We start from the raw sequence: 17,200 nt of genomic DNA, 5'->3' as shown, positions 1-17,200 counted from the left end.
CCACTCAGCTACACACTTGAGTCAATTTGGAGCAGCCTAATAACTTGCCAACCTATATGTCTTTGGGATGCGGCAAGGAAAAGGTGTGCACAGGCAAAACCTACAGGGGCAACATTCAAACTCCTCATAGACAGTGCCCAAGGTCAGGATCGAACCTGGGTCTCCGGAACTGTGAGACAGCAGTGCCACTCTGCCAGTTTCTTCTTTAGTTCTCCTGCAGCTGTGGTCAGGAGGCAGTCCAAGTAGTTGCAGACTTCTCTGTTACTCACTGTGATCCCGCCCACATTATCAGGTGACCTGGACCAGATGTGCTCATGGTTCTCAAGTCAATAGTTATGGATGAACTTCAGTCACCTGAGCTGGGCTACTCATGTATAATGGTCACTCTCTCACTCTCAAGTCAATAGTTATGGATGAACTTCAGTCACCTGAGCTGGGCTACTCATGTATAATGGTCACTCTCTCACTCTCAAGTCAATAGTTATGGATGAACTTCAGTCATCTGAGCTGGGCTACTCATGTATAATGGTCACTCTCTCACTCTCAAGTCAATAGTTATGGATGAACTTCAGTCACCTGAGCTGGGCTACTCATGTATAATGGTCACTCTCTCACTCTCAAGTCAATAGTTATGGATGAACTTCAGTCATCTGAGCTGGGCTACTCATGTATAGCGGTCTCTCTCTCTCATTGCACCAGCTTTAGTCAGGTACTTCCCCTGAGTGCTGCAAATTTGGACTCAGGTAGTCCACATCAAAACAAATTGGGCGGCATGGTTAACACAATACTATTACAACACCAGCAACTTGGGTTCCCATCCAGTGCTGTGTGTAAGGAGTTTGACATTCTCCCCGTGTCTGTGTGTGTTTCCTCCCACCCTCCAAAAAAAACCCTATGGGGGTTGTAAGCAAATTGGTGTAGATGGGCAGCACAGGCTTGTCGAAGGACCTGTTATCACTAAATTATAAATTAAAATTAAATGATATTTTTAACAACCATTTGCCGAAATTACATGCGATTCTATTTTGAAATGTGTCCTCTCATCTTCTCTTTGTGCTAGGCATTCATTAATACAGTTTACAGTAGTCCATCGGGCCCACTTTACCAAGGTTCAGTTAGCAAAATGTTATATTTAGGAGAAATATTAAATGTGTTAAATGCATAAGCGAGGAAGGTACTTTGCCTCACATGTTTTGCTCTGCCCTTCTCTCTGATATTTTCCACTTTATCATTAGTTCTTGATATTAGCGGTCTTTGGAGTGAGTAGGCCAATGGATTTAACGTCGGCTTCTCCACAATCCCACATCGCGGCTCATGCTTCCCTCATTGCTAGAAGGGAGGGCCACTTTGCAGAGATGGAAAAGACGCTATCCTTCCCACTCGTACTCAATGATTGTCGGACGTGATGGCATGTCTGTCTCTAGACAAAAAGTCTACTACTACTACAATGGATTTGGGGTTCTTCTCTCAATTATTTTCAAAATTCATCAATTAAATATTTTGGGGGTTTTTTTTCCCCCTCGACCCCATTGCCATTATTATTAATCGTGAACTCCTTAACTTGGCCAGCAGCCCTCATAGGATGGGGTTTGATACTTAGTTTAGCGATATATTGTCTTTTTCCCATTTTAATAACATGGGTTCATATGCACCTTGTTCCCTGTTATTTGTAATTCGATATTACTTTATTTTATCATTATTATCAAATGTAATTAATGTTTGCTAAAGCCAATAAAAAGATTGAAAAGGAAAATTAAATGGAATTCTATTTGCCTTATGGAAAAATAAAGTATTGGCCTGTCACAAAAGGAAACTGTTGGAGGAGGCCAGCAAATGGAGTAGGCCCCACTGGGAGGAGAAGAATGGCCAGACCCCTTTACCGAGTCTCCAGCCAGAAATGCTGGGAATTTTTGTACCCCTAGTGATGCCGCTTGACTCACTGAGCTCCTCAAGCAGAGCATCCTTTGCTCCAGGTTCCTCCGATGCATCTCCATTGCTCTGCCACGGGTGTTATAAGGGATTAAGATCAAATGGAAGGTGAGATTTAGGATTCCACCATTATCCGCAGACTTGGTTGATAGTTTTCAGCTCAACATTTTTCTCTACTCATCTTTAACTTGGCCGTTTGTGGGTGGGTTTAGTATCAAATACGCATCCAGATGGAGCAGCAAATCCTGGTTGATTTTCTCACCGTCTGAGGCTCATTGAAGGAGCCATCTTGCAATCCAGTTAATTCAGCATGGACCATCGATGAAGGGTGGAACTGTCCTTCTCCTTGTAGCTCCATGTAGATCCCATGGTCTCCTCTAGCCAAAGTGGGAAGGGAGGGGCATTGCGAATGAGGGAGGGCCGTTGTGAGTGAGGGAAGGGAGGGAGGGAGGAAGGGCCATTGCGAATGAAGGAGGGGAGGGGTGTTGTGAGTGAGGGAAGGGGGGGGTGTTGCAAGCGAGGGAAGGGAGAGGTGTTGTGGGCAAGGGAAGGGATGGGTGTTGTGAGTGAGGGAGGGGTGTTGTGAGTGAGCGAATACCATTCCTTGTAATTGTATTATGAATGTAACCATTATCATAATTTCAAATTTCTGATAAACCTGATTGTGTCACAAACCTTCCAAAGAAGCGACTGACCTTTGACCCCACCGCAGGCCTGCTGGCATTCTTTCTGGCCCACAAAGTTGTTCTTGTTGGCCTTGCAGCCACCATAGATGAAGGCCTTGCAGCTTTTATCTTGTGAGTCGTAATACCAGCGAGGGAAGGCCCCACGGCAAGGCCCCACTTTATAAGCCACGTTGCAGTACTCTGGAGTGGGAGGGGAGAGGCACAAGGTCAACAGTGACTGAGATACAAAATGGGACACTTCTTGGAATACACTGTGATGAAGCAGACCATAAGAATGCAAGCACTAGGAGCTAGAGGAGTGGGTTTCCTCTAGTGCTCTGGGGGTTTTAGGTATATTGGTGTATATGGGCAGCACAGGCTTGTGAACTAGGGCCTGTTCCCATGCTGTATCTCTGTTAAAAATTACAATTAAACAGCATTCTATTTGCCTGGTGAAAAATAAAGTATTTCAATAAGGTCATGGCTGATCTGGCCCTGAACTCATCTCCACTTTCCTACCTGTTCCACTCAACTCCTAATTTTCTGACTATTCAAAGATCTATCTGAATCCTAAATGCACTTAATAAGGCAGCCTCTTCTGCTTCATTGAGGAGAGAATTCCACAGATTCACTGCTCTCTGGAAGAAACAGTTTCTCCTCATCCCTGTCTTAAATCTACTCTCCTACGCTCCTGAATCTTTGGGCTATGTTCCTGATTTCTCGTTTTGTCCCCTAGATCTAGTCTATCCAGGAAACTATGGATGGAAACTGTTACGCTTGTTCTTTCGAGAAGAACGACCTTAAGTGCATTTAGCATTTCAACCGACTTCATTTTCCTTGAGCTGCTTCAATCAACTCCCATCTTATACCACTTCTGGTTTCGGGCCAACCATGTGCATTGCATGCTGGGAAATGTAGTTCTTATTACATGCATAACAACACATCTTTCCCCTTTAAATAAAAACATGAACATAATACTATGTCTACATTACAAAGGTATCTACATTCTGTGGCCAGTCTCTTTTCACTCAGCAGCTTTCAATCAGTCTCTGAGGTGGTTTAATAGTCTTTTTTCGTCTTGTTAGGTCTGCTTTGTTCATGAATGAGTGAGACAAACACCAGGCTGAGTCGAAATCAGGGTTCTTTGTTCTTTATTACCGGATTGTAACACTTGCGACCAACCAGGTTAGTCGGACAATGCATTCTGCCGTTATCAGCAAAATGGTGATTTTTTATACCCTTGGATATGTGCTTAGAACATCATCATATCATTACTTGTCCAATGACTAAAACTGTTGCTATCCTTTCCCTGCTAGCTTCCTGCCTCTCAATCCATCAATGTCTCTCTTATCTTGTAAGTACAAGGATGCATTCACATCTTGTTACTGCCCCGTACATTCCCATCTCATGATGTTTTACCTAACAGGAGTACAAGGACACCTCCCCTTCTTGTTACAGCCTTGTACAGGGTAACTCCCTACACATTCCCATCTCATGATGTTTTACCTTACAGTCTGCTATGAGTTTCCACCAGTGAACTGCTTGCATTTGCTGCATAGACAGTGTCTTTCAGTGGACTCTGAATCACATGTTCCTTTTCTTCCTGTGCTGGACTCTTTGGGGTATTAACAGGTGAAGGGTCAAGACTATGGGTTGGAGCTTGTGGTCTACAGATAAGGCATATTTCGCATGAAGCAGTGGGTCTGCCTTATGTCTTGGTTAATTCTTACCCAGTACATCACCTCTCAAGCTCTGCCTTTGCATTTTTCCTCACCAAGATTTCCTTTGTGTATCTTCTGGAGCATTTCCTTGTGGAGCAACACTGGAATCACAAATGTTTCTTTTGAAGACTATATCTTTCACAACTGACTGTTCACCTCTGCTTGCCCAATAATCCAGAATACCCATTGGACAGTCATTCATAGCTGCTGGCCATCCTTTCTGGATTGTTTCTTTGAGCTCTTTCATTGTTTCATCTGTCTCTGTTTCTTTCCTGATCTGCTCTGTTCTACCCTGGGATATTGGAAATGAGGTAATAGTCAAGTCAACATTGGCCTGTATCTCTGCATTATCCTCTTGGTTGCTCTTTTCTTTCTTGTTAACTGCTCGAGACAGACCATCAGCTGCAAACGTATTTTCTTGGCGTGTAGATCATTTTCACATCATATTCTGCAAGCTCATCGATATGCACCATACTCTCACGGAACAGTCATTCAGTGGTTTGGACAAAATTGAGATGAGTGGTTTATGGTCTGTCTCCACTTCAAAAGTTCATTCAAAAATATATTGATAGAACCTTTCACATGCGTAAGTGCTGGCGAGAAGCTCTTTCTCTATCTGTGCATAGTTCGTGTCTGCACTTGTTAAAGACCTTGATGCATAGGCCACAGGTTGCCATGTGTCCTCATGCTGCTGCAGTCATACTGCTCCAAGGCCATGTCTGGATGCAGCAGCTGAGATCCTGGGATCCTGATAGTTCTAGGTTATAAAAGTAACAGGCTCTTCTGTTAGGGCTTTTTTGAGTGCCTGGAAGCACTCTTCTTGCTCGAGCAACCAGATCCACCCATTTTTCTGCTCAAGGAGCGACCTAAGTGGTGCTGACAAGTCGGCAGACAAAGGATAAACTTAGCCAAGTAAGTCACCATCCCCAAGAAATGTCTCACCTCCTCTTTATTTTGGTACCCAGTGCAAGCACCTCAAAGGCTCTTCCATGAGGGTTGTGTGCTCATCTTTGGTCTGTGAAGCGACTATGAAAACTTTTTCACCAGGTTGAGCTCTTCACATGCACTCACACCTAATATTGTCTGTACTCTCCTTTCTACAATCAGTAGCTATGACTTCAGACGCCGCCCTTTGTGTTTGAAGATCCCTTTTACTGGAACATTCTCTCCAGTGTAGCCTGTCACTTCTAATTTCACTGGGTAAATCTTGCTCTTTACAGTGAAGGTTTTGTAATCGTCTATAGATAACCGATTCACCTGGGCTCTGATGTTGAGATTAAATGGAATTACTATCACTTTCACAGTCACTGGAACGATTCCTCCTGTTTTGCTAACAGCAACATTCTGTAGTGAATCCATGAAGAATCCCTCCATTTGTCTCTTTATATCCGTTGTTTGCAGCATTTAATGATTCTTCTTCCCATATTTATAGCAGGACTTTCTATTGTCAGGACACATCTTTGGAATAGGTCTAACTCTATACCTGCTGCATTTGCTGTTTGAGCTTACCACTGCTTTGTTGTTGCTTTGGGAAACTCCTAGTGCTCGGCTTATCTGTTTTTATCACATGCACAGTTATGTCTATCCTGTGCTTGTGTGGTCTCTGCTGCCCTACACATATTCACAGCCTTTTCCAGAGTCAAATCTTTTTTGTGCAACACTCTTTCTCTAAATCCATTATCTGGGATTCTGAAAACTATTCTATCTTTAATGAGTGAATTTTCCATATCTCCAAATTCACAGGAGATTCAGTGTGTGAAGCTCAGCTACATATTGTTTGAAGCTTATTCCATGTTTGTGGTCAAAAGGGGAAAAACTTGAATCTCTCAAACATGACACTTTTACTTGGAACAAAACTCCTCAATTTTGTCATCAGAGTGTCCAATATGGAAGCTGTCTCATCAATTAAAAAACTTTTATAGATGTTCAAGGCATCTTCACCCATCACACGCAGAAACATAGGCACTTTCCGTTTTCCATGAGTCTCTCCCATTCCACCAGCTTCCAAATAAGTGTTGAATCACTGTTTGAAGCATTTCCAATTATTGGCTAGATTGGTGGTAAACTGCATCAGTGTGGTAGGTCTCAACTTATCCATGCTTACAAACTATTGTCTTCTCTTACTCAGACATATCTGACACCATGTTCTTACAAGAAGAATTACTTCATTTGGGTTTAACACTTAACCGACTTTATTCTCCTTGCACTGTTTCAACCGACTTCCAGCAACAACACCCGTGACTCCCATCCTATGATACTTTCAGATTCCACCAACTGTGCACATTGCATGCTGGGAAATGTAGTTTTCAAGCTTGCATAACAACACAGAAACCATTTAAAGCTCCTTCACTGATGTAAATCCTTCAGAATATGTTTCTCCTGCCGTAACATCTATGGCCATCTAATCTCCCATTAAAAGCATCAAAGACATTCACTTGCATCATTTCCTGTTTCCATTTCACAGTGTAAAGATATTTCTCCTGAATTCCATTTGTCATTTATCATGATACAAATATTTCCTCCTCTCCTGATGATTCCTCCATAGTCCTCTGCCCCACTGGGCTCAACACTGGCACACATTCACTGACCAGCCACTCTAAGGCCACCGTTCTACACCCACACTACTTTATCCATTCCTTCTGCAGCCCCATATCCCTGACTAGCTCCCTCGCAGTGTCACTCTGTCCACCCCATCCTGAACCCCTGCTCCTCCCATGGACTTGCCCATTTCCTGGCCCCATTTCCACAGCCCCCTCCCACTGATCAGTCTGCCCCATGGCCCACAGTTGACCCCTCCCACAGCCTTGCCTCTCTACCCAGACCCTCCCATGACCCCACATATTATCTGACCCACCCCTCACCCTAGTCCAGTGGTTCTACCCACACTGACCACTCCTACAGCTCGTGCCCCTGACCAATGCTGGCCTTCTCGAGTGGTCCTGCCTCACTGACCATCGCCCATAATTTGGACAGGCTTCTAGGCAGCCTACTAATAATTTTCTGCTTCTCTTGATCTTCCTTTCTTATAATGATCAGAGGCTAGTCACCAATTCATCCTTATTTTGCTCCTTGTCTCTCACACCCTGAGTTGCCCTTTTCCAAATTTAAACCAGAATTGTTCTAATTCCTCCCATTTGCATCTCACCTGGGTTCAACACAAGTTTAGCACAACTCTGCTTTCTAATTCTCCACAATGAAGGGCCACGGGAAGGATTATACAGGAGTAAAACAAAAATATTTGCTGATGCTGGGGTTGATTGCAATGCACAACCATGTTGATCGTGACAAAGAGTTCCAGCCCAAAACTATTACTTTCTATACAGATAGTCTCCGACTTACAACGATCCAACTTACAAATTTTCGAAGTTATGATGGTTCAAACCCGTACTGTACTTCAAATTATTAGTGTCTCTCGACAGCATTGCATCAGTCCCCACACTGATCCCACTGCCTCACTCTCTCTCAACAGCCCCATGTCTGTCCCCACACTGATTCCACTGCCCCGCTGTCTCCCCACAGACCCGTGTCGGTCTTCACAATGATTCCACTACCCTGTGTTGTTTCCCTCACTGATCCCACTCTCTCTCCACAATGATTCCACTGCCCTGCTCTCTCCGCACAGCCCTGTGTTGTTCCCCACACTGATCCCACTGCCCTACGCTCTCCCCAGAGCCCCTTGTCAGTCTCCATACTAATCCTACTGCCTCGCTCTCTCCCCACAGTCCTGTGTCATTTCCCACACTGATCCCACTGCCCCGCGCTCTCTCCAGAGCCCCATGTCAGTCTCCACAATGATTCAACTGCCCTGCTCTCTCCCCACAGTCCTGTCATTTCCCACACTGATCCCACTGCCCCGCACTCTCTCCAAGCCCCATGTCAGTCTCCACAATGAGTCAACTGCCCTGCTCTCTCCCCACAGCCCTGTGTCATATTCTACACTGATTCCACTGCCCCGTGTTCTCCTCACAGCTCTGTGTCACTTCCCACACTGATCCCATTCCCTTGCGCTCTCCTCACTGCCCTGTGTCAGCTCCCACACTGATCCCAATGCCTTTTCTCGATATGCCGGAACGTAACACTTTGCAAGTTGAGAAATACCGGCAGATGCTGCATGACCTGATGAGTTTCCCAGCACAAAGGATGATATTTGATCCTTATTCAATTCAGGAAAGGATGCTTACCATCAGACTGCTGAGACGAGAGGACGGTTACTGTCATGTTGTCCGTTGTCAGTTGATTAGCCGTATCTGTAACGGTCAGCTGAAAGACGTAAACCCCCACCTTCAGGTTGGAAGCCAACATTTCATCACGATTTTTAGTCTCCTGAGGAGAAAACAGAGAACCGGAGCCTTTAAGCTGCCTGCGTCTACGCCTCGTGTCACCACTGAGTTGGGAGGTAACAAACTGGATTTGTTCCCAGCCTTTCAAATAGTAAATAAAACAAAATTAAAAGTGACCCCCCCGAGTTACACAGACTAAAGGTCTGGTGAAAGAGGCAAGTTAAGGAGTGTTTTAAAGGTGAATTTAGGTTGGAACTCTTGTCTGCTGACCAGCAGACCCAAAAACCAACAGCAGGCAGAAGCGTTCCTTCTGGATCATTTTTAAAAAATCACTGAATTGATCAAAATTCTTTAAATTCATTCAATTGCTAGCTGGTGTTTTCCAATGTTTTACTTTAGTAATAATTTAATTTGTTTTTGACTGACGGGGAATGTTATGATGTGAATGTCAGTAAACCTATTGGTAATTAAACTTGGGAGGCTGGGTTTAACCAGCTTCACTGAGGGAGCGGATGGGTCAAATGTCAATCATCAGCTTCCCAGCAGAAGGTAAGGATGCCACCTTACTCCATGGAATACAAGAGCAAACCACTTAACCTGTTGATCAGTGGAAGAATGGCCCACTGCCTTGATTTGGTTGCGCAATAGATTGGACAACAAACCAGTGAGATCATTCTTGCTCCTTTAGAAAAAGAAGTGTTTTATGTAGAGCCGAGTGGGAAGTCTGGGCCAGGATCAAATAGATCATTCAGAAGGTGAAATCGCCGGCAGCACAGTCGAAGATGGCAGGAAGATAGAGCAGGTGAATGGAAGCCAAATTCCTACTCACACCAGTGAAGGAAGTGATTAAAAGGCAACAGGCAGGCTAAGTACAAGATAGAAACAGTGTCAGTGGTGATGAAGTGACACAGGAGGCCAAGACCAATGAAGACTACTGGGACAACTGACAAACAAATAAGGTTCAAAATTTAGATTTATTGTCAGAGTACATACACAACATCACATACAACCTGAGATTCTTTTACAGCAGGCCAAGTGGAATTTCTAATTCCTGGTAATTGTAAATTGTACTCAAAGAAAGAACTGTAAATAAACTGGCTGTGAAAATGCAGATATATAAATGCACAACCATAAACAATGAGCAAAATACAAGTCTCCAAATGAGTCAATTGTTCAGGAGTCTGATAGGGGAGGGGTAGCGACTATTCCTGAACCTGGAGAGAGAGTCTGTGGCACCCTCACCTCCTTGCTGATGGCAACAGTGAGAACAGAGCACGTCCTGGGTGGTGGGAATTCTTGATGATTGCTGCTGCTCTCTGATGGCTGTGTTCCATGTAGATGTTCTAGATCACACATGTCAAACTCAGGCCCGCGGGCCAAATTTGGCTCATGATGTAATTATATTTGGCCTGCAAGATCATATCAAATATGTATTAGAGCTGGCCCGTTGTCCGCCGCGCCAGTATAGCGCATGCACAGCTAATACTACAAATCCCAGAATGCTTTGCAAATGTGTTGGCGCCGGCCCGTCAGCCCGCTAATCGCCCCTACCTCCTCTCTTTACTTTCATTAGCATCTGCGACCTGTTGCCCAACTCACACGTAATAAACCCCTTACGAAAAATGGCCAAACGAAAGACAGAAAACAGGACCTTTCAAGACGGGTGGGAGGCAAACTCTGACCCCAGAGTTTGATAAACTTGCATCTAAGAAGAGATGCCAAGTATCTGGTTTAGACCCAGGTGCATCAGAGTAAATCACAGTGTAGCTTGGATTAATATTTTCTTTGGTTAACTTTGGACTGTTCATAGTTGAAAGATTGGATTTTCATTGAAGCAAGTTGTTATTTTTTTGACTTGTTGGCTTGTGAAAAAAAATACATTTAAAAGGAGCTTAAAGGCTATAGAGAAATATTATTTATTGAATATTTTATTTCTCATTTGTTAATGCTTCTTCTGGAAAGAGTTTAACCAAAACTATTATTAAACATTTATTTTAATAACAAAAAGTTTAACATTACATATGTTGAAAGAAGAGAAAACATGCAGATGTTGTTCAAAATTTTCAATAAATATTTAGTTTCGCCCACGACTTAGTCCAAGTTTTTAATTTTTGCCCTCTGTGAATTTGAGTTTGACACCCCTGTTCTAGATGGTGGGGAGGGTTTGACTAGTGATGTACATGGCTGCCCACTACTACCTTTTGCAGGATTTTTTGCTCAGAGGTATTGGTGCCTCCATACCAGGCCATGACGCAGCCAGTCAGCGCATTTTCTACTTCACGTCGGTAGAAGTTTGCCATGGTTTTTGATGTCATTCCGAACCTCCATAAACTCCTGAGGAAGTAGAGGCACTGACATGCTTTCTTCACAATGGCATTTATATGAAGAGTGCAGGACAGGTCCTCCAAGATAGTAACCCACAGGAATTTAAAGTTCCTGTCCATCTGCACTTCTGATCCCCCATTGATCACTGAATCATATACCTCTGATTTTCCTTTCCTAATATCTACAGTCAGCTCCTTGGTCTCAGTGACATTGAGCAAGAGGTTGTTAATACACCATTTGGCCCAGCTTTCAATCTCCCTCCTCGATGTTGACTCATCACCACCTTGTATACAGCCTACTAGGGTGAAACCAGGTTTATAAGAAAGCAAGATACAATGGAAAATGAACAGTCAATTCAAGAAAAAATGCTGGTGTGGTTGAGGGGCACAGCACATGAGTTTATGGACCCAGAGTTTTACAGCACAGAAAACAGGCTAATAGGCCCTTCTCATCTGTCCTGACCATTATTCCACTAGTCCCATTGACCTGCTCCCATTCCATAATCCTCCAGATCTCTTCCAGCCATGTATCTTAAAACAAGATCAAGCCTGCATTCACCACAACTAATGGAAGCTCATTCCACACTCCCGCCACTCTCTGAGTGAAGAACTTTCCCCTAACGTTCCCAAAAAACCTTTCCTCTTTCAGTTTATAACTATGACCTCTTGCATTTATCTCCCCAATCAAAGTGGAAAAAGCCGACTGGCTCTACTCTATCGATACCTTTCACAATCTTGTAAATCTCTATCAAATATCCCCTCATTCTTCTTTGCTCCAAGGAATAAAGTCCTAACCTGTAACTCAACTCCTGAAGATCCGGAAAAATCCTTGTAAATATTCTCTGCACTCTTTCAATCTTATTGATATCTTTCCTGTAGATAGGTGACCAAAACTGCACACAATACTCCAAATTTGGCATCACCTATGTCTTAAACAACTTCAACATAACATCCCAATTCCTATACTCATTATTTTGATTTATAAAGGCTGAGATGCCAAAAGCTTTCTTTACAACCCCATCCACCTGCAACGTCACCTTCAGGGAACAATGTATCTGTATTCCCAGATCTCTCTGCTCCTTCGCACTTCTCAATGCTGTATCATTTTCTGTGTATGTCCTACCTTCCAAATTGCAACACCTCACACTTGTCTGCATTAAACTCCATCTGCCATTTTTTGGCCACTTCTCCCAGTTAGTCCAGATCCCTCTGCAAACTTTGAACATCTTCCTTGCTGAACACACGTCTCCTATCTTTGTGTCATCAGCAAACTTGCTGATCCAATTTACCACATTATCATCCAAATCATTGATATAGACAAAAAAAATCAATGGTCCCAACACAGAGGAGGAGTCACGTGATGGAGTAGTGGCCGGTCGGGGAACTCCAGCCCTCTCCAGAAAAGTAAAAAAAAGACAATTAAAAAACAAAGGCACAAACACAAAAACCAAAATAAAGTGAAAATAAACGTGTGGAGAAAATGGCAGCGAAAAAAGAAAAGTCAAAAGCAACGGGAAGAAGAGTAGAAGAAAGGACGTCGGAAGAAGAAGGTGAAGGCCTTACCTGTCCAAGGAGGCCCGCCGCGGAGAGAGAAGCCCGCTCCCTAAGGTCAGTTGAAGCCCCGAACTCGGGACTACAAAAATGGCTCACGGAGCCAAACAAAAGTGCGAACCGCGCATGTGCGAGGAGTCGCTGAGGGGACCAGCTGAGGAGTTGATCTCCACAGCTGAAATTGACAGCCACAACAAAGCAGCAAGAGGAAAGCACAGAAAATAACCAGAGCAAGAAAGAAGAGAGTAAAAAGAAATCAAAGAAACAACAGATGACCAACCCAGAGGAAGAAGACCAGCAGTAAGACACTTCTAATAAAAATAAGAAGACCAAAAATACCCAACAAAATAAAACAAACAAACCAACAAGAAAACCAGAAGAGACAGAGGTAAAGGACACAGATCTTGGAATGGACTCAGAAGAAGAGGAAGAACACAGAGAAATGGAAGATGAAGGGAAGGGCAAGACAATGGATATATTTTTTTAAAAGAATATATGGAATCAGTAAAAGAATGGCAGTCACAAGAATTCAGTGAAATAAAAAGAAGAGTAAAAAGTACAGAAGAAAAAATGAATAGATTAGAGATGATCATGTCAGATATAGGAAAAAGAGTAGACAAGGTGGAAGAATGAGAAACAGCCGTAGAAATGGAAGTAGATGACTTAAAAAAGAAATTAGAAGAATCTAATAAAAAAAGTTAAAGAGACACAAGAGCTGTTAGCTCAGAAGATAGATATAATGGAAAATTATAATAGAAGAAACAATATAAAAATAGTGGGCCTTAAGGAAGATGAAGAAGGCAAGAATATGAGAGAATTTATAAAAGAATCGATCCCCAGGGTCCTAGGAAGACCAGAATTACAGGAAGAAATGGAAATAGAAAGGGCACACAGAACATTAGCCCCTAAACCACAACCACAACAAAAAACAAGATCCATTCTAGTAAAATTCTTAAGATATACAACAAGAGAAAATATATTGGAGAAAGCAATGAGGAAAATAAGAGAAGACAAAAAACCACTAGAATACAAAGTTTAAAAATTTTTTTTCTATCCAGATATAAGTTTTGAACTCCTGAAGAAGAGGAAGGAGTTTAATGCAGCAAAAACGATCCTATGGAAAAAAGGATATAAATTTATGCTAAAGTATCCAGCGGTACTTAAAATAGTTATTCCAGGGCAGCAAAACAGACTATTCTTGGATCCGGAGGAACAAAGAAAATTTGCAGAACAACTACAAAACAGACAGAGAGAGGAAGATATGTAATGAGAACAAAAATGACCACAAACTATATGTATGTGTGTATGTGTATATATATATATATATATATATATATATATATATATATATATAAAAAAATAGAATATAGGTAAGAACTAAGAAGGGAAAGAAAGGGAAGAAAGGAAGTATGGGGGGAATTAAGAGAGTGACCTTTGTTGTATATGAAAATTAATATCTTTTCTGGGGGGGGCTGGGTGGGGAAGAGTTACGGTCACTGCGAAATCAGTTGACGCTTGCGAGTGAATTCGCAAATCCAAATGGAGAGGGGAGATGTGGTTGCCCGACAAGGGACAAAGGGCAACTCAGGAAGGGGAGGGGATAGTGGGGTTAAAGGAATTTTAGATAGGAGAATAAGGGAAATGTTTTATGTTTTAGAAATGTTGTCTTATAAAGTGTTCAAAAAAAGAAAGCAGAAATGGATAAGAAGGAAAGGTGATGATGAAGAAACGGAAAGGAAAGATAAACAAAGTATGAAATGGCTATGTTGAACTATATGACTTTAAATATTAATGGAATACATAACCAAATCAAAAGGAAGAAACTGCTAAATTTACTGAAAAAAGAAAAAATTGATATAGCATTTGTCCAAGAAACACACTTAACTGAAGTGGAGCACAAGAAATTAAACAGAGGTTGGATAGGACATGTAACAGCAGCGTCATATAATTCAAAAGCTAGAGGAGTAGCTATATTAATCAGTAAAAATGTACCAATCAAAATAGAAGAGGAAATAATAGATCCAGCAGGGAGATATGTAATGATAAAATGTCAGATATATTCGAAGTTTGTGAATTTACTCAATGTATATTCACCTAACGAAGAAGATCAAAAATTTATGCAAGATATTTTTTTGAAGATAGCATACAGGCAAGGGAACATACTAATAGGAGGGGATTTCAACCTTAATTTGGATTAAAACATGGATAAAACTGGGAAAAAAATTAACAGAAAGAACAAAGTAACCAAATTTATAATTAAATCGATGCAAGAAATGCAACTTTTGGATATATGGAGGAAACAACACCCAAAGGAAAAGGAATATTCATATTATTCGGGTAGACATAAAACATACTCAAGAATAGACCTATTCCTGTTATCAGCTCGCATACAAGACAGAGTTAGGAAAACAGAATATAAAACTAGACTATTATCGGACCACTCACCCCTGATATTGACAATAGAGTTAGAGGACATCCCACCAAGAATGTATAGATGGAGATTGAACTCCATGCTACATAAAAGGCAGGATTTTAGAGAATTAATTGAACGACAAATTAAAATGTACTTTGAAATAAATACGGAATCAGTGAAAGATAAGTTTATACTATGGGACGCAATGAAAGCGTTCATCAGAGGGCAAATAATAAGTTATGTAACCAAGATGAAGAAGGACTACAATCAGGAAACAGAGCAGTTGGAAAGGGAAATAGCAAATATAGAAAAAGAATTAGCAATGAAGGAAGACACAACTAAAAGAGAATTGGCAGAAAAAAAAATAAAATATGAAACACTACAAACATATAAGGAGGAGAAGAACATAATGAAGACAAAACAGAAATATTATGAACTAGGAGAAAAAACGCACAAAATTCTAGCATGGCAGCTTAAGACAAAACAAACTAAGAGAATGGTATTGGCATTAAGGAAAAAAGACAAGCAAATCACATATAATCCAACGGAGATTAATGAAAACTTCAGAGAATTCTAGGAACAATTATATCAAACTGAAAACGAAGGGAAAGAAGACAAAATAGATGAATTTTTAACTAAAATTGAACTACCGAAATTACAGAGGAACAAAATAAATTAACAGAACCATTTGAAATAGTAGAAATACAAGAGATAATAAAAAAAACTACCGAATAATAAAACACCAGGAGAGGATGGATTCCCAATAGAATTCTATAAAACATTTAAAAATTTATTAATTCCTCCCCTTCTGGAAGTAATCAACCAGATTGATAAAACACAAAGCTTACCAGATTCATGCAAAACAGCAATAATTACAGTAATACCAAAGACAGGGAAAGATCCACTTGCACCAGCGTCATATAGACCAATATTTTTACTTAACACAGATTATAAGATAATAGCTAAACTATTAGCAAACAGATTAGCCGACTATGTACCAAAAATAGTAAATCTAGACCAAACTGGATTTATTAAAAAAAGACGAACAACTGACAATATTTGTAAATTTATTAACTTAATTCATGCAGTAGAAGGAAATAAAGCTCCAACAGTAGCGGTTGCTTTAGACGCAGAGAAGGCCTTTGACAGAATAGAATGGAATTATTTATTCAAAGTACTACAAAAATTCAGTTTACCAGAGAAATATATTAATTGGATTAAAGCATTATATAAGGGGCCATTGGCGAAAGTGACAGTAAATGGATATATATCAAAACAATTTAACTTAAGCAGATCAACAAGGCAGGGATGCCCACTATCGCCCTTATTGTTCACGTTAGCCATAGAACCACTAGCAGAACTGATAAGAACAGAAAATAAAATAAAAGGGATAAAAATAAACGACAAGGAATATAAAATCAGTTTATTTGCAGATCACGTTATAGTATACTTAGCAGAACCAGAAATATCAATAAAAGAATTATATAAGAAATTGAAGGAATATGGAGAAGTGTCGGGTTACAAGATTAACGTAAATAAAAGTGAAGCAATGCCAATGAATAATGCGGATTTCTCAAAATTTAAGAAAGAATCACCATTCAGATGGCAAACGCAAGCAATGCGATACCTAGGTATACAAATAAATAAAAACCTCGGCCATCGATATAAACTCAATTATTATCCACTAATGAAAAATTTACAAGACGACTTATAGCATTGGAAAGACTTACCACTAACACTAATACGAAGGATAAACTGTATTAAAATGAACATTTTCCCAAGGATACAATACCTATTTCAGGCATTGCCAATACACTTGACAGAGAAATTCTTCAAGGAGTTAAAGAAAATAATAAGGAAATTTTTATGCAAAGGGGGGAAACCGAGGATAGCACTAGATAAATTAACAGAATGGTATAAACAAGGAGGCTTACAACTGCCAAACTTTAAAAATTATTATACAGCCACACAATTAAGATACATATCAGATTTTTATCAAACAAGGGAAAAGCCAGATTGGACTAGATTAGAACTAGATAAAATAGGGGAGAAGATACCTGAACATACATTATATAAATGGGATGAAAAATTGGTACAACGTAGGAATTCTCCAGTATTACATCATCTGCTCTATATTTGGAAGAAGATTCATGTAGAAAGGAATAAAATAAATTACCAACTACCAAAACTAATACTAATACAAATTATTATCCTTTGAACAAATGAAAGAAAAATATAATATAACTCACGATACAGTGTTGGCATACTACCAACTGAAATCCTACTTGAAGGACAAATTGGGAAGCAGTCTGAGGTT

The 17,200-nt window shown here is 40.8% G+C and overlaps 1 protein-coding gene across 1 annotated transcript in view; it reads right to left on the bottom strand.

Moving 5' to 3' along the window:
* Positions 1-17,200, bottom strand: part of LOC138753745 (kunitz-type protease inhibitor 1-like) — a 96,970-nt gene that overhangs the window by 22,432 nt on the left and 57,338 nt on the right. The window contains exons 3-4 of the mRNA XM_069917105.1: positions 8,497-8,638; positions 2,625-2,795 (exon numbers count right to left, since the gene is read on the bottom strand). Coding sequence (XP_069773206.1) covers positions 2,625-2,795; positions 8,497-8,638 — 313 coding nt within the window. The remainder of the gene's footprint in view (positions 1-2,624; positions 2,796-8,496; positions 8,639-17,200) is intronic.

The sequence above is a fragment of the Narcine bancroftii genome, chromosome 2 (genome assembly GCF_036971445.1).
Source record: "Narcine bancroftii isolate sNarBan1 chromosome 2, sNarBan1.hap1, whole genome shotgun sequence".
In the NCBI taxonomy this organism is placed as follows: Eukaryota; Metazoa; Chordata; class Chondrichthyes; order Torpediniformes; family Narcinidae; genus Narcine; species Narcine bancroftii.
This window is presented reverse-complemented; position numbering and strand designations above follow the sequence as displayed.